This window comes from Crocuta crocuta, unplaced genomic scaffold, assembly GCF_008692635.1.
Source record: "Crocuta crocuta isolate KB4526 unplaced genomic scaffold, BGI_CrCroc_1.0 scaffold124, whole genome shotgun sequence".
Taxonomy (NCBI): Eukaryota; Metazoa; Chordata; class Mammalia; order Carnivora; family Hyaenidae; genus Crocuta; species Crocuta crocuta.
Window position 1 is genome coordinate 10,908,575 of NW_027551573.1, and position 21,685 is coordinate 10,930,259.

Sequence of the window (21,685 nt, forward strand, 5' to 3'; positions counted from 1 at the left end):
GAACTAAATTAGGCAATATGGCTAACACTAATGAAGGTAAGGAAAAATGTCCATGAGTGTTTGTAAAAAACATGAACAAGATAAAAAATTACCTGTGAGAAAAATAAAGTCTATACTGTAAGTCAGCTATTTTTCTAACATTTTGGAATCATAAACTTCATATTGCATATTAAACCTCATATTGATTTTATCTAACATAATGTGATTTACAAGTTCTTCCAGTTTAGTTCTACCATCCAGAGCCAATAATGTAAAATATACTATAGTCTCCAGGTAGGATCCCAACCTTAAAACAAATCCTTAGATAATCAGGTCCTTAACAGTGACATAAAAACCCCAAGATTTGTTTAGGCTACTGAACAAGATAGTCTAATGAAGAAAAGAGATGTATTCCAGCCCTGATTTTCTATTATTCAACAGGCATACAGAGGACAGTTAGTTTAAAACAATCTGTGTAATACAATACCTAAACAGTATTGTATCAATATGACACACCATAGAATAAGAAAAATGAGCCAAAAAGTGTCCTTGTTTACTTATAGAATGCAAAATTTGAGAGATCACCAATATTTTTTCATTTAACTTCTCTGAATTCTTTCCAATGAATATCAGATGTGACATTTGAAAGGTGGGACAATATGAGAGATTTGTACTAAGATTTTCACACAAAGTGAACTTACTAGATGATGGGGGTAAAGGGCTCAGCATTCCATAGGAATAGCTAATGTCTTAATTTTTTCTTACCAAAGTTTATTAAATCAATTTATGAAATGTTTTCCACAAATATGTTTCTGCATTAAAAATAAAAACAAACTGAAACTACTATAAAATTGTATGTTAACTAGACTTCAATTTAGAAACAAAAACGGACACCTGGGTGGCTCAGTTGGTTAAGTGTCTGACTTCAGCTCAGGTCATGATCTTGTAATTTATGAGTTCAAGCCCCATGTCAGGCTCTGTGCTGACAGCTCAGAGCCTGGAGCCTGCTGTGGATTCTGTGTCTCTTTCAATCTCTGCCCTTACTCCACTTGTCTTCTGTCTCTTTTGGTCTCTCTCTCTCAAAAACAAGTAAACATTGAAAAAAAAATTTTTTAATAAAAAATAAAAACAAAAACAGACAATTACAACGTGACTGCTTCTAATGAGAAGGAGGCTTCATCTCCTAAGCCAGAAGTTGGCAAACTCTAAAAGAACAGAGAGTAAATAGTTTCAGCTTTATGGGTCACATGGTCTCTATCTCAGCTACTCAGCTCTAAAGTAAAAGCAGCTATAGACAACATGTAAACAATGAGCAAAGCTGTGTTCCAATAAAAATTTATAAAAACAAGATGCAGGCCAGGTTTGTCACAGGGGCCATTGTTTGGCAATGCTTACCCAGGGTTATACACGCAATGATTGCTTGACCACTTTTTCAGCCTAACACAAAACAATTGTACAAATGTGTTGTGAGGTGTATCCAAGAAAGTGTGGGTAAATCCTTGGCTTTGTAGTGAATACAAGAGAAAAAAATGCTTCTGTATGGTCTGAGACCCCAAAATACTCAGAATATGAAATTACAATATACCAGATATCATTGCTGAAAATACGAGGTTTGGTCACCCATGCTTATGACACAATCCCTCCTTTCTCCCAACTCTTCAGAACAGGGGACACCACTCTTTCATAGAGTTCAAGCCATCAATGCATGGTGGTGTACCTTATGTTTGGGCTGGCATCTCTGAGTATAACTTCATTCATTAAGGCTTATTTGTGGTTCCTATCCAAGTTTCTAGAGCCTTCACTCTCAAAAGAGTACTTCTGAGAAACCATGGTTTGTGACCTAAACTGCATCTACCACACCCTGAGGTGAAACTTTCAGGCCACATTAAAACATGGTTGTGCACAATTTACAAAAATTTCTATGGGGAATTGATCTGCCTGTGTGTAGATGTGGCATCATGTCTTCAATCTTATTATTATGGGCTCTTTAAAACCCTCACATTCCAGTATAAGAAAGAAGATTCAGAATCATTGGGAACTGGGTTGTAATCGTGAGGCACTTAGAAACATCATTCTCCACAGAAAAGTTGCAAAACTGGAAGCAAGGACAAGGTGTAAGACATAGAGGATCAATGACTTTTTATGACTGAAGAGGTCATTATTGTATTCAATAAATATTTATTTATTCACTTCCTGCTATGTCCTAGGTGCTATACGAGACAAAAATCCCTGTCCTCACAGAGATCACAGTCTAGTACACTAGTACAGTATAGTAGTAGAATGAGATATTTGAACTGGGAGTGGCCTTTATGTTGTACAACTCCAACGTTTCACCATTCATATCACAGTCGATGTCAGTGGCACCCCCTGGAGTGGTAAAAGGGACAACCTGTAGTTTTCCATGGTGACCATAACTTGAGTCTTGAAGAACTAGGCTTTTAGTAGGTACAGAAGCAGAAGGAGGGCATGCCAGGTAGAGGAAAATATTATATGCGAAGGCATCATTTCTTTAGTGCCTAAGGTTAGCATAACTATAGGCCCTGTGGCTTCTAAGAGTAAATTCTTGTGAGCTGAATTACAAAACCACATCACTCCTTCAGTCATTGAAAAGAATAGCTGTTGAGCACTTACCATGATCCAGGCTCCACTATAAAACATGGGGATACAATACAGCAGTGAACAAATCCAAAATTGTGCCCAACCTCATGGAATTCACAATCCAAGAACATATGAATAATTACAAGAATGATAAGCACTTCAGAAGTAAAGTTATAATTGGAAGAACGTACCTAGTTCAGGTAGTTAAAAATTGGAAGGATGGGAGAGGGATGGATGGAGTAAAAGCATAAAAGAAGGGAATAGACTTGGATTATTTAGGAAATCAAATATCCACAGCAAAAACAAATCAAGAGTTTCTTTGAAGAAAGTGAGCAGCTCAAAAAAAGAAAAAAGACATTTAATACACTTCTTGCTAATTCTAGATGTTAGCTCTCCATGGGAATGTGTAGGGGGGAATATTGACCTCAGTTTGCATTCTATGATAGGAGAGGAATTTCAAAGAGAAAACAGTTCATTTTATAGAAACTCCATAATTATTCATTTACCATAGGAAGTTAAAAGAGACTATTTACTTTATATATTGTTATAAGTATTCCCATTTATAGTAAGCACCTTTTCCTTATCCCATGGATATGGAAAACATTAAACATATCATTGTCACATAAACCTTACATTAGAATGAGCATCCATATCAGACTTCTTAGAATTTTATAATTTCTACCTTATTGCTTTTTCTGTTGAATAGAACAAGGGAAAGAAAACACTACCCAATGGACAAATCCAGCTTCCTGCCTGTTTTTGTGAATTAAATATTATTGGAACACAACCACATTCATTTATTTGCATATTATCTATGGATACTTTAATGCTATATCAAAGTAACTGCCAGTGCAAGACCTTATGGTCCACAAAGCCTAAGATATTTACTGTTTATATGTCTCTGTAGAGAAAAAGTTTGCGGACATCTGGGCAGAATAACAATAAAAGTAAAAGTTACTCTCATCTTTCTCTGATTAACTAAACTTTTTAAGATAGCACCCTAAATATCCATTCAATCAAATATTTGCTCTTTCAGAGATGTTCCCTCCAAATCATTTTAAATTGTCTTTTGTGAGACTGCATAAGCTATAAGATTCTTTCATTTGAAATACTCTTGTATATTGCTCAAGATAGGAGTGCTCCCATCTACATGATTGTTCTTTATCTCAATTTAAATCACTTGCAAATTAAAATTTGCTTGCAAATTTAATAAAGGTTAATGCTGAAATATCCATATTTTCTAATATATACTACTTGCTTTCTTGCTTGTCAAGGGAATTCTACTCCCACGCATATTCCAACAAGATCCTACACTTCACTTAAAACATCTGATAGACAGCCTTAACTTTGCCCTTAAGAGGAAAAGGTCATGCTATTTTGTAGTTACAGATGGAAAATGATTATGCTCCTGTCATAATAGTATACGCCACGTGAAAGCACTTACACGGTAAATACTTTCAGATCATGCCTTTTAAGAGCTAAATAATTTAATGTAAATCTAAACATTTCAGATTATATATATAACATAATTCAGAAAGCTTAATTCCCAACTTGAATCTCACTGCCTTTTAAGTCTATGAAATTTCAATTCTGTGAACCTCATTTTACTGATTTGCAAAATTTGTATTGGTTAAGAAAGGTGCCTTGCCACTATAAAAAATAAATAAATAAATTCTGCACCACTACAAGCAATTGAAAGGAAGAAGAAGTGTCTCAAACAGTGTTTTTTGTGTACCCAACTGAATCAATGATTTTATTCTCTTGTATTCAATCAAATCCAATCATCAACCAAAAAACTTAGGATATACTAAATACTCTCATAAACTGCCAATTTTTATAAAGTATACAAAATGTAGTCCTAGGAGATAAGTGGGTTCTCCAAACAACTGGCATCAGCATCTCTGGAAAGTTTAAGAAAAGAACATCCACAGGGCTCACCCAGACATATGAAATAACATCTGGGGATGCACTCAGTCAGTCTGTATTTTTACAGTTATTCCAGGTATTCCAGTGCTCTCTAAAGTTTGAAGGTCCAGTCCTCAGCTCTAGACTTTTGGGAAAGCGATTTACTGTAGGCCAACTTTGTCTTACACAGCAATTATGTATACTCGGAAGTGAAATTTTATTCCAAAGATATTTTTGCAAATAAATTATTCATGTAGTTTTAGAATCCTAAATAAAGAAAATGAGAAGGTAAACTTGACAAATGTTTCTGGTTGTGATTAAAATAATTTTGCTCACTCAATAGTTCAGCATAACTGAAATTGAGATTTTATTACCAAAATTAAAAAATAATAATGCGTATATATTGAGTACTTACTGTGTGCCAGGCACTGTTCTAATTACTTTACACATATTTATTCAGTCTTCACTATAATCCTATGAGAGAGGTTCTTTGATTATCCTTAATTTAAGATGAGGGAACTGAAACAGGGAGAAGTTAAATAACCTGCCACAGATCACACAGAAAATGAATTAAAGAGGAGAAATTTGAATCCATATTGTCTGACTCTAAAAACTATTATTATTTTCAGAATTTGAAAAGCTAATATGTAAAATATATTCAATATATGGAATAACTCAAAGGCCTAAAATTATTATATTAATTAGCTCAAACTACCATGACAAAATACGATAGAAATTTATGTTCTCACAGTTATGGAACCTGAAAGTTTAAGATCAGGGTATCAGTATGGTCACTTGTTTTGATGGAGGCTCTCTTCCTGGCTTGCCAAGGGTCACCATCTTGCTATGTATTCTTATGGCCTTTCTAGGTTTGAGCACATGGAGAGAGAGTGAGAGTAAGCTCTGTGGTGTCTCAAGGGTTCCACTCTCATGACCTCTCTAACCCTAATTACCTTCCAGATATTATCACATTAGGAGTTGTGGCTTCAATGTATAAATGTGGAGTGCAGACAAACATTCAGTCCATAACATATCAAAATTTATTTCAGAGAAAGTGTGAGGAAGAAATTAATATGAAATTCACAGATGTGTTATGCATCATTCCTGATTGACAGTTGCATAGTTTGGGCTCCTGGCATATCTTTTCAGGATTCACCTAAAGGAATTTAAGATGTATATGTAAATACTTACATGAACTAGAGGAATTATTTCAGAAATTCTTAATCCTTTTAAATTGAAAATTCCTTAATATTAAAAATAAGCACTCCCCAAATGATAAATTTATAAAAATTCAGATTTGCTTTGGAACAGCATTAATATAAAACAGGTATATAAAAGATACTATAGATATAGCAATACTCCTAGCATTTCTACTGTATTAGAAGAGACACAGAGTAAAAATTATTCCAGATATCTTGGCACTTGTAGCAGCATGATCATTTTTTAGTACATTCTGTACTGAATATTCATACAAATGCTAAATGGCACTGTCTTGGAAAAAAAAATTCTGAAAACATGTGTAATGCTATGACATGTAGGGTAAGAGACCAAAAAGACTTTAGGCAGAGGTATCAGTCATATCATTTCAAATGAGGAAGGCAGAGTAGGATTTATTACTCATTATGTACACAGCAGTTCTCAAACTTCTTGGTCTGAGGACCCAAAAGAGTTTTCTTTGAGTTTTGTCTATCACTCTTACTCTATTTGAAATTAAAAACAAATAATTGTTAATGTTTCTATTAATTTGTTTAAAAATAACAATAAACCCATTGTATGTTAATATAACCTATATTTTATGAAAAAAATAACTATATTTTCCAAATTAAAAAATTGGTGTAGTGGCATTGCTTTACATTTTTTTCAAATCTCTTTCATGTCTGGCATAATAGAAGACAAGATACTCCTGTTTCTTTTTGCTTTCAGTTTTTCTTGTCTTGGTTTAAAGGCCTGAGAAAATTTAACCTCTCTCACATTTATAATAGAAAATGGGGATGTTTGATTTCCTGTTCAGATTGATATTATACTGAAACTGAACAAATGGCAGTTACTCACAGGTTGCTTATAATTAGGAATTTGAAACCATATCAGTGAATTTTTCCTAATCTGTTACATTACCCACTGGTTATTTAGAAGTCTGTTGAATAATTTCCATACATTTGGGAATTTACATTTATTGAGGCTTGTTTTATGGTCTACTTCTTGGTCCCCCCTGGAGAATGTTCTATGTGTGCTTGATAAGAATACGCATTCCACTGGAGGTGAGTGCAGTATTCTTTACACATGTGCTATGTCTAACTGATTTACAGTAATGTCATCTATTTCCTTGTTGATCTTCTGCCTCATCGTTCTATACATTAATAAAAATGGTATATTAATAATTATAATAGTATCCAGCCATTATTGCTGAATTATTTATTTCTCCCATCAATTCTTTATGTATTTTAGAACTGTGTTGTTAGGTACATTTATAATTATGTCTCCTTTTGTCATTATAAAATGTCTTTTTTGTCTCTACTGACAAATTTTGAGTTAAAGTATATTTTGTCTTAAAGTGTAGTATGGCCACTCCAGCTCTAATCTGGTTACCATCTAGATAGGATTTTAATTCCCTTGTTTCTTATACTCTATTTTTTTAACTTATTTTCTTAGTAGTTTCTCTCAGAATTAGTTTCCATCTTAGAAACAATCTACTTCATATTAATACCAATTTAATTTCAATAGCATAAAAAAGCTTTGCTCCAGTGTACCTCAGTTTACTGCCCCCCTTCTGTTCTTCTATTGTCAGACAAATTACATCTTCATGCATTATGTACCCAACAAAATGGTTTTTTAATTATTGTTTTATGCAATAGTATTTTAGATTAAATAGAAGAAAAAATTACCCAAAAAAATACATTTATACCATCTGGTATATTTACCTGTAGTATTTACTGGTACTTCTTATTTATTTGTATGGATTTGAGTTACTCTCTGGTAGATTTTCAGTTCAACCACAAGAACTCCCTTTAGAAATTCCTGTTAGGTGTCTTAATAACCAATTCTCTCAGTTTTTATCTCACAATGTGTTAATTTCCCTTTCTTAAAGGGAATTTCTTGCTGGACTTAATAGATTTAAGTCTAGTCTTTTCTTTCACATTTTGAACATAATCATCCTACTGCCTTCTGGCCTCCTTGGTTTCTGATGAGAAATCAGCTGTTCATCATACTGAGAATCCCTTGTATATAATGGGTTATCTCTTGCTGCATTTAAAATTCTGTGACTTTCAACAGTTTAACTATGATGTATTCAGTGAGGTTTGACGATGATGTATCCTGGTGTGGATCTCTTCAAGTTAATCCTATTTGGAGTTTGTTGAGCTTTTAGATATGCAGATTATGTGTTTTATTCAAGCAGTTTCAACCATTATTGCTTCCTATTCTTTTTCTCTCTCCACTTCTGCCACTTTTTCTCTCTCCTCTTCTCTGGGAATCCTATTGTTATTATTTTAGTGGTGCTTCATATGTCACTGAGGCTCCATTCTTTTTGTTGTTGCTGTTGTTATTCCTCATTTTTCTTCTTTTCCTTAGACTGGACAATCTGAATTGACATACCTTCAGTTTTCTTTATTCTTCTACCAGTTTAAATCTGTTGTGGAGCCTCTCTAGTGATTTTTTTCATTTTAGTTATTGTACCCTAGAATTTGTTTTTTCTGTGTATTATTTGTATCTTTTTATTGGTACTCTATTTTGTTGAAACATTGATCTCTTAATTCCTTTCAGTTCTTTACACATGATTTCCTTTAGATTTTCAACACGTTTATAGTAGCTGATTTAAAATATCTGCCAAGGGCACCTGGGTGGCTCAGTCGGTTGGGCATCCGACTTTGGCCCAGGTCATGATCTCACGGTTCATGGGTTTGAGCCACGCATTGCGCTCTGTGCTGACAGCTAGCACAGAGCCTGGAGCCTGTCTTCAGATTCTGTGACTCCCTCTCTCTCTGACCCTCCCCTGCTCACGCTGTCTCTATCTCTCTCTCAAAAAAAAATTTTTTTTTAATAAAATACAATTAAATCTGCCGAGGGGAGTGGACAGAGGCCTGAGACAAAGGAAGGGTGCTTGATCATGGTTGTTGACAGCATGAAGTTCCTGTACCAGAGATTAGGGAGCTGGGTGAAGCCATTCCCACCTCTTCTGCACATGCTTATGCAAGCATGCACAAGCATGTCACATTGATCCACCCCTGTAAGATAAGTACCACCACTTAGTGGAGAACAGAGCTGTTACACCAAGCCCTGCCCAACTGCAGCCTCCAAGCACATCCCCTAGAAGACCAGCACAAGTCATTCCCCCTTCTCGGTGTGTAAACTATAGGGGGCTTCATAGTTTCAGTTCTAGGGGAAACTGGATGTAACTTTATTCAGGTTTCATTCTGTTTCCTAGTTCATTTATTTGTTTGTTTTCCTTGCTTCTTTTTTTGCTTAATAGGTTTTCTTTTTTCTTTTCTTCCTCATTCTTGGATACAGAAAGAGGAATTTTACTTCTACTTTTTTAAGTTTTTTATTCTATTTTATTTGCTTTATTTCATTCTATAATTTTTTTAACTTTTACATTTTTTCTTACCATTTTTTTCTTTTATTTCTCTTTTTTCTCTAGTCTATCAAGCTTCTTTCAACAAGCAGACCAAAACACACCTAGGCTCTAGCTTCCTTTATTTGATGTTTTCTTTTGTTTCTAATTTATTTTTTATATTATTAATTTTTTCTTCCTCCAAAATGACAAGATGAAGGAATGTACCCCAGAAGAAGTAACAGGTAGAAATGACAGACAGGGGCATAATCAACACAGATACAAACAAGATGTCTGAACTAGAATTTAGAACCATGATAACAAGAATACTGGCTGGGGTTGAAAAAGCATAGAAGCCCTTTCTATGAGGATAAGAGAAATAAAATCTAGTTTAGACAAAATTAAATATGCTATAACCAAGATTCAATCTTGAATGGATGCCACACATCAAGGATGGATAAAGCAGAGCAGCAAATCAGCAATATGAATGACAAAATTATGTAGAATAATGAAGCAGAAAAAAGGAGAGAAACAAAAGCAAAAGATCATGATACAAGATTTAGAGAACTCAATGACTTATTGAACAAAAATAAGATACAAATCATAGGAATCCCAGAAGATGAAAGAGAAAAAGGAGCGGAAGGTTTATGTGAGCAAATTATAGCAGAAAACTTTACTAATCTGGGGGAGAACACAGACATCAAAATCCAAGAAGCACAGAGAACTTCCATTAGATTCAACAAAATCCAACTTTCACCAAGGCATATCATAGCCAAATTCACAAAATATACAGACAAGGAAAGAATTATGAAAGCAGCAAGGAGAAAAAAATCCTTAACCTACAAAGGAAGACATGCCAGGTTCACAGCAGACCTAGCCAAAGAAACGTGGCATACCGGAAAGGAGTGGCAGGAGATATTCAATGTGCTAAATCGGAAAAATATGCAGCCAAGAGTTCTTTATTCATCAAGGCTGTCATTCAAAATAAAAGGAGAGATAAAAAGTTTCCCAGACAAAAACTAAAGGAGTTCATGACTCCTAAACCAGCCCTGTAAGAAATTTTAAGGGGGACTCTTTGAGTAGAGAAAATACAAAACAGTACAAAAAAGACAAAAAGCAACAAAGACTAGATAGGAAAGACCCTAGATCATCACCAGAAACACCAACTCTACAGGCAACACAATGGCAATAAATTCATTATCTTTCAGCACTTGAAATGTCAATGGAATAAACGCTCCAATCAAAAGACAAAACAAAAGGGGCGCCTGGGTGGCTTAGTCGGTTAAGCGTCTGACTTTCGCTTAGGTCATGATCTTGCAGTTCGTGGGTTCGAGCCCCGCGTCAGGCTCTGTGCTGACTGTCAGCTCAGAGCCTGGAGCCTGTTTCAGAGTCTGTCACTCCCTCTCTCTCTGACCCTCCCCTGCTCACGCTGTCTCTCTCTCTCTCCTAGAAATAAATAAAACATTTAAAAAATTTAAAAAAAAAAGACAAAACAAAAGATAACAGAATGGATAAGAAAACGAGATCCATCTATATAATGGTTACAAGAGACCCATTTTAGACCTAAAGACACCTTCTGATTGGAAGTAAAGGGGTGGAGAACCATCTGTCATGTGAATGGTCGCCAAAAGAAAGCCAGAGTAGCCATAGTTATATCAGACAATCTAGATTTTAAAATAAAGACTATAACAAGTGATGAAAAAGGGCATTATATCATAAGGGGTCCATCCACCAAGAAAACCTAACAATTGTAAACATCTATGCCCCCAACGTGAAAAACCCAAATATACAAATCAATTAATCACAAACATACAGAAACTCATTGATAATAATACCATAATAGTAGAGGACTTCAACACCCTGCTTACCACAATGGACAGATCATCTAAACAGAAAATCAACAAGGAAATAGTGGCTTTGAATGATACACTGGACCGGATGGACTTAACAGATATATTCAGAACATTTCATCCTAAAGCAGCAGAATACACATTCTTCTTGAGTACATATGGAACATTCTCTAGAAGAGATCACAAATTGGGAGACATATCAGCCCTAAACAAGTACAAGAAGATAGAGATCATACCATGCATATTTACAGGCCACAACGCTATGAAACTCAAAATCAACCAACCACAAGAAAAACTTTGAAAGACAATAAATACAGCATCCTATTAAAGAATGGATGGGCTAACCAAGAATTTAAAGAGAAAATTAAGAAATACATGGAAGCTGATAAGTATACCACCACAGCCCAAAGCCTCTGGGACAGAGCAAAAGCAGTCATAAGAGGGATGTATATAGCAATCCAGGCCTTCCTAAAGAAGGAAGAAAGGTCTCAGATACACAACCTAACCTTATACCTCAAAGAGCTAGAAAAAGAACAGCAAAGAAAACTCAGAACCAACAGAGTACAGGAAATACTGAAGTTTAGAGCAGAAATCAATGCTATCAAAATAAAAAAACAAACAATACAAAACAAAATAAACAAACCAACAAATTTAAAAAAGGAAAACAGAAAAACAGAGCAATGAAACCAGAATCTGGTTCTTTCAAAGAATTAACAAAATTGATTAAACCACTAGCCAGTTTGATCAAAAAGAAAAAGGAAATGACCCAAATAAATAAAACCAATAATGAAAGGAGAGAGATCACAACCAACATTGCAGAAATACAAACAGTAATAAGAGACTATTATGAGCAGTTATATGCAAATTATTTGGGCAATCTGGAAAAAATGGACAGATTCCAAGAAACATAAACTACCAAAACTGAAACAGAAAAATACAAAAAAAATTCTATTTTCTACAGATCCATAACCAGTAAAGAATTCGAATTAGTAATCCAAAATCTAAAAAAAAACAAGAGTTCAGGGCCAGATGGCTTTCCAGTGGTATTCTACCAAACATTTAAAGAAGAGTTAACACTTTTGAAGCTGTTCCAAAAAATAGAAAAAGAAAAACTTCCAAACTCACTCTTTGAAGCCAGCATTACCTTGATTCCAAGGTAGTGGACAAAGACTCCACTAAAAAAGGAGAACTACAGACCAATTTTCCTGATGAACATGGATGCAAAAATTCCTAACAAGATACTAGCCAACTGGATCCAACAATACATTAAAAGAATTAATTCACCACGACCAAGTGGAATTTATACCTGGATGCAGGGCTGGTTCAATATCCACAAAACAACCAAAGTGATACATCACATCAATAAAAGAAAAGACAAGAACCACGTGATCCTCTCAATAGATGCAGAGAAGGCATTTGACAAAATAAAGCATCCTTTCTTGATAAAAATCCTCAAGAAAGTAGGGATAGAAGGATCATACCTCAAGATCATAAAATCCATATATAAAAGACTCATCTCTAACATCATCCTCAATGCGGGGAAACTGCGAACTTTCCCCCGAAGGTCATGACCACGACAGGGATGTCCACTCTCCCCACTATTATTCAGCATAGTATTGGAAGTCCTAACCTCAGTAGTCAGACAACACAAAGAAATAAAAGACATCCAAATCAGCAAGGAGGAAGTCCAACTTTCACTCTTCACAAATGACATGATGCTCTATATGGAAAACCCAAAAAATTCCACAAAAAACTCCTAGAACTGATTCATGAATTCAGCAGAGTCACAGGACATAAAATCAATACACAGAAATCATTTGCATTCCTATACACCAATAATGAAGCAACAGAAAGAGAAATCAAGGAATTGATCCCATTTACAATTGCACCAAAAACCATAAAATACCTAGGAATAAACGTAATTAAAGAGGTGAAAAATCTGTACACTGGAAACCATAGAAAGCTTATGAAAGAAATTGAAGAAGACACAAAAAATAGAAAAATATTCCATACTTCTGAATTGGTAGAACAAATATTGTTAAAATTTTGATACTACCCAAAAATCTACATATTCAGTGCAATCCCTATCAAAATAACAGCAGCATTCTTCACAGAGCTAGAAAAAAACCAATCCTAAAACTTGTATGAAACCAGAAAAGACTCTAAATATCCAAAGCAATCCTGAAAAAGAAAACCGAAGCTGGAGGCATCACAATTCTGGACTTTAAGCTGTATTACAAAGCTGTAATCATCAAGACAGTATGGTCCTGGCACAAAAACAGACACATAGGTCATTGGAACAGAATAAAGAACACAGAAATGGACCCCCAAACATGTAGACAACTAATCTTTGACAAAGCAGGAAAGAATATCCAATGGAAAAAAGACAGTCTCTTCAGCAAATGGTGTTGGGAAACCAGGACAGCAGCATGCAGAAGAATGAGCCTGGACCACTTTCTTACACCATACACAAAAATAAATTCAAAATGGATGAAACACCTAAACGTAAGTCAGGAAGCCATAAAAATCCTAGAGGAAAAAACAGGCAGCAACCTCTTTGACCTCAGCCACAGCAACTTCTTACTTGACATGTCACCAGAGGCAAAGGGAAACAAAAGCAAAAATGGACTATTGGAACCTCATCAAGTAAAAAGGTTCTGTACGGAAAAAAAAAAAAAACAGTCAATAAAACTAAAAGGCAACCTATGGAATTGGAGGAGATATTTTCAAATGACATATCGGATAAAGGGTTAGTATCCAAAATCTATAAAGAACTTACCCAAACTCAACACTCAAAAAACAAATAAACCAGTGAAAACAGATGAAACCAGTAAATTCATGAAGACATGAATAGACACTTTTCCAAAGAGGACATCCAGATGGCCAACAGGCACATGAAAAGATGCTCACCATCACTCATCATCAAATCAAAAGCACATTGCAGTACCACCTCACATCAGTCAGAGTGGCTAATATTAACAACTCAGGAAAAAACAGATGTTGGCAAGGATGTGGAGAAATGGGAACCCTCTTGCACTGTTGGTGGGAATGCAAACTGGTGCAGCCACTCTAGAAAATGGTGTGGAGTTTCCTCAAAAAATGGGCAAAAGACATGAATAGACACTTCTCCAAAGAAGACATCCAGATAGCTAACAGACACATGAAAAAGTCTCAGCATCACTCATCATCAGGGAAATACAAATTAAAACCACAAGGAGATACCACCTCACGCTTGTCAGAATGGCTAACACAAACGACTCAGGTAACAACAGATGTTGGCGAGGATGCAGAGAAACAGGATCCCTTTTGCACTGCTGGTCAAAATGCAAACTGGTGCAGTCACTCTGGAAAACAGTATGGATGTTCCTTTAAAAATTAAAATTAGAACTACCCTACGAACCACCAGTTGCACTACCAGGTATCCAGAAGTGCTGATTAAAAGGGGCTCATGCACCTCAATGTTTATAGCAGCACTATGGACAATAGCCAAAGTATGGAAAGAGCCTAAATGTCCATCGACAGATGAATGGATAAAGATGTGTGTATATATACATACAATGGAATATCATTTGTTGAAAAAAAAATGAAATCTTACTATTTGCAACAGTGTGGATGGAACTAAAGTATATTGTGCTAAGTGAAATAAATTTGAGAAAGAAAAATATATGATTTCACTCATCTGTGGAATTTAAGAAACAAAACAGATGAACATAAGGGAAGGGAAGCAAAAATAATATAAAAACATAGAAGGAGACAAACCATGAAAGACAAATACAGAGAACTGAGGGTTGATGGCGAGGTGTTGGGTGGGGGGGATAGGCTAACATGAGCAATGGGCATTAAGGAGGGCAATTGTTGGGTTGAGCACTGGATGTTACATGTAAGTGATGAATCACTAAATTCTATTCCAGAAATCATCATTACACTATATGTTAAGTAACTTGGATTTAAATTTTCAAAAGTAAAAATAATAAAATCTCTGCCTAGTAAGTCAAACATCAAGGCTTCCTTGGGGGCAATTTCTATTAACTGCCTTTTTCCCTCTATGTATGAACCAAACTTTCCTTTGTGTCAATTTTCTGTTAAAAATCAGACATTTTATATAATGTGTTAACCCTGGAGATCTCTCTCCCAGGTTTGTTGGTGGTGGTGTTTATTGTTGTTGCTTCTGTTTTTTCAGTGATTTTCCTGTGCTAATACTTTAAAGTCTCTATGGTGTGTAGCCACTGAAGTCCCTACCCAGTTAGCCCAATGGTCAGATATGATTGGATAGACATTTCCTTAAATGAGATATTACGTGAGAGATTAGGGCCTTTGTGGTCTTTTGTCTGGAAACAGTGTTACGCATGTGTGTGGCCTCCTAGTCTCCAGAAATATGTCAGAGCTTTTCAAAATCCGTCTTTGAACATCTCATTTTTCCTTTTAAGATTTGGTCAACCTCTCATTAGCCCAAACTGATAGCAAATAAAGCAGTTGCTAATGATTGTTTTTAATAAATGTTTCAGTTTGATAGGGCTATCCACCCAGTGCAAGCTCTCAGTCTTACCAAATACTTAGAAAAAAGCTCTTCAGAAAGCTGCCGGACACATCAAATAGTGATTATTCTCTGTGGATGAGGCTTTGGGAACTACCAGCCTGTTCTGACCCTCCATTAGCTGCTAGGCTTTTCATTTTCATAGCTAATGTAGTTGCAGAGCTGTTGATTTTCAAGGCTACTTCAGAGCTAGAGAAAGGGTTATAGGAATAGGACAAATTAAAATGCAGCAAAGAGCACTATTCTTACCAATATTCGGTTCTTTTCTTGAAGAGATACTCCTCAGATTCTTGCAAACGTTTGATTTCCAGAGTCCTGAAAAAGTTTATTTTGACCATTTTTTTTTGCTGGTGTTCTCATTGCTTTTATTATGAAGGATATTTTTGAGGTCCTTACTATACCATTCTAGAAATGATTCTCCTCTACTCTATTACTTTAAAATCCTTTGGTCTGTCTTGTACTTTGAATGTTCCTTTATCCATGAATGGTTAATGCAGATCTTCCCAATATTAACATATTTCATTATATAATATTTTTAAATCATACTTGTTAGGGGTGCCTGGGAGACTGAGTCAGTTAAGTGTCCAACTCTTTATCTCAGTTCAAGTCTTAATCTCGGGGTTATGAGATTAAGCCCAGCATTGGGCTCCACACTGGACCTGAAGTCTACTAAAAATTTAATTAAATAAATAAAATAAAATCATACTTGTTATGTCACTACTGATCCTATCAGAAAAGTTTTTAAGTTTTTAATATGTCAGGTTCACAGTGATGGATACAAGTCTTCTGAAATTCCAGTGTTTGGGGCACCTGAGTGGCTCAGTCCATTGAATGTCCAACCCTTGATTTCAGCTCAGGTCATGATCCCAGGGTTATAGAATTGAGCCTCACATCAGGCTTAATGCAGAGCGTGGAACCTGCTTAAGATTCATTTCCTCTCTCTCTCTCTCTCTCTCTCTCTCTCGCTTCTCTTCCCTACCCACTTGAGCTCTCTCTCTAAAAGTAAAAAAGAAATAAATTCCAACTTTCATTTAGAAACTCAAATTTTATCATTAACTATGAATACTGTCAGTCATTTTCCTACAAATGACAGACTTGCTTTGTTATTTTCAAGAAAATGTCGGCTAAATTGAAATACCTAAGTCTTTAGACTATCTAAATGTCTTAGTTAATTTTTCTCTACTTTATTGGGAAGAACAGTAGAATTTTGAATTCTGTGAAGTGTTCAAAGAATTTCTTGATCATTTTCTCATCTCTTCTTAGGATACTCATTAAAGACATTGATTTATTTGTACTCAATATAATTAGCCTTGATATATAGAGAAAATAAATCATCGTATCAAGGTGTGAGGAGTGTTCCAGAAATATACAAATTGGAGATACAAATACACAATACACAAATTGGAGACAAACCTCACCATTGTAACTAGGCTCTGCCAGTTATGTTTTTCCAAACTGGAAAATAATGTATTCTCTTAAGCCTAGCTTAAGAGAAAAAATGTGGTGGAACTACTCATTAATATTTTCCAATCTATTATAATTATTATGGATGGATTTTATTCATTTTGATATTTATTGGGAAAATGAACTATGTCCAGTCCATCCCAGAAGGGAAAGGCAATGCTATACTCAACAGAAATGTCATAATAAGATTCTTATAGCTCTATTCTAGGTTGAACCAAAAGTAGTAAAGAACATTTTGCTTAAAATGTTCACATTTATATAATAAAGAAGAGATAATATTAGATGTTAGAAATATATAATAAAATAATGAACTATCAAACTATCAAAACATTTAAAGTGTTAAAAATTTCCTACTAACAATTGTTTTCTTTTGAATACTTAACAGGCTATCTACTTATGGAAATGTTCTTAAAGTACTGACATCTATATATATAATATACATAATATATCGTGTATATATAAGAATTATATATAAGAATGTTTTACTTATTTGCAATAGATTTGTCTGAAACTTCAAATGATCACTTACTTTCCTAGGCTTAACTATTTATTCCTTTTTTATTGTAGCCCTTTGGAGTAAATCAGCCTGGACCTTATATCATGTACACAACTGTAGATGCAAATGGGTATCTGAAAAATGGCTCAGGTAAGACTTGATACAATATCCATAATACACAAAAACACCTTTAATCAATATATTGTCAAGGTAAGCTGGATGACAAAAATTATGTTTTCACAACCTTTATATAATCTTCACTTTTTATATTAAACTTAGTCTTTCTCCCCATCAGATTAAAAAATGGTCCTCATGATAAATATACTAACATTCACTCCTCATATATCCTGATTATGAGCCATATTGAAGCCAAATCTTTATCCTTAGTTTTCAGTTGAAGTAACAGAGAAATTTGGAGAAATTACCTGGGTTATTTTGACCAAAATGTGAAGTGGTAACTTAGTTAACAAAGCTATTCTTAGAATAAGTAAAAATGAAGAATCCAATCTACAACTTAGACTAATTCTAGTTTCCTCATATGTGAATTAGAAGCTACAATGTTATATATAGTTTTTTTAATATGTGATTATAAAGAAAAACTTGTGTTTATATATTTGAATAAATAATAAAGGGAAATACAATCAAAACAAAAAGAAATAAGACTAAGTAAAGGATGTCTGCTTTTGACAGATGGCTAGCTGACTGACATGAGGTCCAAATCATAGTAAATACAAGTCTTCTAATTTCAATTACCTAAATAAGAAGAGGACCCCTAATGTATTAATGGGCTTCTTTGAAACTCCTAGAGTCCTAACCATGAAGAAGTATAAAAAGTGTTGCTATTACTCTTCCATTTTTAATGCACCAAAAAGAGAATCCATTTTATGACCATTTTCTTTTCATATAATAGCCTAACATAAGTCAAATATACAAGAGTGAGTTTCCTTTTTAGCTAATTATGCACATTTAAGATTCTCAATTATAATACTGCACAGAAACATTCCAAAAAACAAAAGCTGTTTAATAAGATTCACAGAGAAATTGACAAACTCAACTAAAATCAAACACTTTAATACACCTTGTTAGTCAAGAAAACTTGAATAAGGATGTAGACATTTTGAACAAATTACTTATCTGTGTTTTAGTTCAGATACATATCAAACTGTACAAAAAATGTTTCTGGGACCAGTTGGTTTTATCTTTTATCAGTTAGTTCTTTTTGATTTTTAAGATGTAGATATTTTCAGTGCTAGGTAAGGTGTTCCAGAACACACAAAAAATAGATGTACTTATTTCATTTATAGAAAGAAAGTATAACTTAGGCAATCAGTCTTTCACTAACCCTCCTTCAAAATCTGGAAATAAACTCTCTTCCCACCAAAAGTCAGTAGAACTTGATGGTGTACCTCTCTTAAAACACCTATCACACTCTACCTTGTATCAATAGTTATATCTCTATCTTATCTCCCATTAGACTATAGACTCAGTAAAGACTGGTTCTATACCTAATTTTGTCTTTATATGCTTTGCCCATTCTAGGACACCCAAATGTTAGTTGAAATGCTCTCATAAAACCAGTACAAGGACTTCTATTTCTTTAAAATAAGATTTGAGACAGAAAACTTGAACAGAAAGCTTAACCAAAATAGATTAAAGTGAGAGTTCTTAACTGGTTGTAAACAGTTTCTTCATCTAACATAAAGTAGTATAAACTGTTAATAAAAATTAATAGATCTGTGGTTGTTTATCATTATAGAGCCCCTACTTTGTGCTGGACACTATTGCAGACTCAGTGTATAGTATCTCATTGAATTTCACAGCACCGTTGCATGGCAGTCCTCAGTCTACACCTAATGATGCCGAGGTTCCGGGAGCTCAAGTAATTTAACTTTGTCAGTCAACTCCTAACTAGTAGAGCTGGCCTTAAACTTAGCACTTTCTAACTACAAAACCTATACATTCTTTTATTTTTCCTTTTTAAAAATTTATTTATAAAGTCAAGATAATTAACATTCAGTGTAGTATTGGTTTCAGGAGCAGAACCCAGTGATTCATCACTTACATATAACACCCAGTACTCATCCCAACATGTGCCTTCCTTAATGCCCATCCATCCTTCCATCCACCTCCTCTCCAGCAACCCTCAGTTTGTTCTCTGTATTTTATAGTTTCTTATGGTTTGCCTCCCTATTTTTAACATATTTTTCCTTCCCTTCCCCTATGTTCATCTGTTGTATTTCTCAAATTCCACATATGAGTGAAATCATACATTTGTCTTTCTCTGCCTAACTTACTTCACTTAGTATAATACACTTTAGTTCTATCCATGTTGTTGCAAATGGCCAGGTTTCATTCTTTTTGCTTGCTGAGTAGTATTCCAGAGTGTGTGTTTGTGTGTGTGTGTGCGTGTGTGTGTATACATCAAATCTTCTCTATCCATTCATCAGTTGATGGACATTGGACTCTATTCATAATTTGACTATTGTTGATAGTGCTCCTATAAACATGTACCCCTTAGAATCAGCATTTTTGTATCCTTTGGATAAATACCTAGTAGTACAATTGCTGGATCATAGGGTAAGTCTATTTTTAATTTTATGAGGAACCTCCATAGTGTTTTCCAGAATGGCTGCACCAGTTTGTATTCCCCTCAATAGTGCAAAAAGGTTTCCCTTTCTCTGCATCCTCACCAACATCTGTTGTTTCCTGAGTTGTTGATTTTAGCCATTCTGACAGGTGTGAGGTAGTATCTCAATGTGGTTTTGATTTGTATTTCCCTTTTGATGAGTGATATTGAATTAGAAGTCCTAGCCTTGGCAATCAGACAACAAATAGAAATAAAAAGGATCCAAATTGGGAAAGAAGAAATCAAACTATCACTCTTCACAGATGACCTGGTACTCTACATGGTAAATCCCAAAGACTCCACCAAAAAACTGCTAGAACTGATCCATGAGTTCAGCAAAGTCACAGGATATAAAATATACAGAAATAGGTTGCATTTCTATACATCAATAATGAAGCAGCATGAAGAGAAAGTAAGGAATCGATCCCCATTTACAGTTGCACCAAAAAGTATAAAATACCTAGGAATAAACCTAACCAAAGAGGTAAAAGAGGTGTATGCTGAAAACTTATGAAAGAAATTGAAGAAGACACAAAGAAATGGAAAAACATTCCATGCTCCTGGAGTAGAAGAACAAATATTGTTAAAATGTCAATACTACCCAAAGCAATCTACATATTCAATGCAATCTTAATCAAAATAACACCAGAATTTCACAGAGCTAGAATAATCCTAAAATTTGTTTGAAACCAGTAAAGACCCCAAATAGCCAAAGCAATCCTGGAAAAGAAAACCAAAGCTGGAGGCATCACAATTCTGAACTTTAAGCTGTATTACAAAACTGTAATCATCAAGACAGAATGGTTCTGGCGCAAAAACAGACACATAGGTCAATGGAACAGAATAGAGAACCCAGAAATGTACCCACAAATAGATGGTCAACTAGTCTTCAACAAAGCAGAAAAAGTATCCAGTAGAGGAAAGACAGTCTCTTCAGCAAACGGTGTTGGGAAAACTGGACAGCGACATGAAATAGAATGAACCTGGACTACTTTCTTATACCACATACAAAATAAACTCAAAATGGATGAAAGACCTAAATGTAAGACAGGAAACCACCAAAATCCTAAAGGAAAAAACAGGCAGCAACCTCTTTGACCTCGGCCGCAGCAGCTTCTTAACTTGACATGTCTCCAGAGGCAAGGGAAACAAAATTAAAAATGAACTATTGGGACCTCATCAGGATGAAAACTTCTACACAGGAAAGGAAATAATCCACAAATCTAAAAGGCAACAGACAGAATGAGAGAAGATATTTACAAATGACATATCAGATAAGGGGTTAGTATCCAAAATCTATAAGGAACTTATCAAACTCAACACCTCAAAAACAAATAATCCAGTGAAGAAATGGGCAGAAGACATGAATTGACACTTTTCCAAAGAAGACATTCAGATGGCCAACAGACATGAAAAGATGCTACAAAACCTACACATTCATAATGTGTATATTTCCAATATTTTTTAGTGTCATCTTGTAAAAAGCTTAGGATATCCTAAAAAGAGGAAATTATCCCTAATAATCTTTGTTTCATTTCTATTTTAACCATGGTAACTGTGTAAAGTGAAAATGATGACTAAATTTAATTAACATAAACTGTTGTTTTATGATGTTTTTGTTTTTGTTTAATTTTTTGGTTTAGGCTTAAGACTTGTTCTTAATGATTTGTGTTTTGTAATGATTTCA

General features: G+C 34.7%; 1 protein-coding gene and 1 long non-coding RNA gene across 4 annotated transcripts in view; one reads left to right on the forward strand and one right to left on the reverse strand.

Annotated features, from left to right (window-relative positions):
* The window catches only part of ITFG1 (integrin alpha FG-GAP repeat containing 1), a 273,114-nt gene that overhangs the window by 219,534 nt on the left and 31,895 nt on the right, over positions 1 to 21,685 (forward strand). Inside the window, exon 14 of the mRNA XM_077751420.1 lies at positions 17,444 to 17,522. Coding sequence (XP_077607546.1) covers positions 17,444 to 17,522 — 79 coding nt within the window. The remainder of the gene's footprint in view (positions 1 to 17,443; positions 17,523 to 21,685) is intronic.
* Positions 5,500 to 21,685, reverse strand: part of LOC144221044 (uncharacterized) — a 58,571-nt gene continuing 42,385 nt past the window's right edge. For 2 of the 3 annotated variants that reach the window (XR_013331939.1, XR_013331937.1), the window contains one exon: positions 5,500 to 5,638. This is a non-coding gene — a long non-coding RNA (uncharacterized LOC144221044). Of the gene's footprint in view, positions 5,639 to 15,661; positions 15,728 to 21,685 lie in introns of all 3 variants that reach the window. The other variant, XR_013331938.1, reaches the window with a different exon arrangement.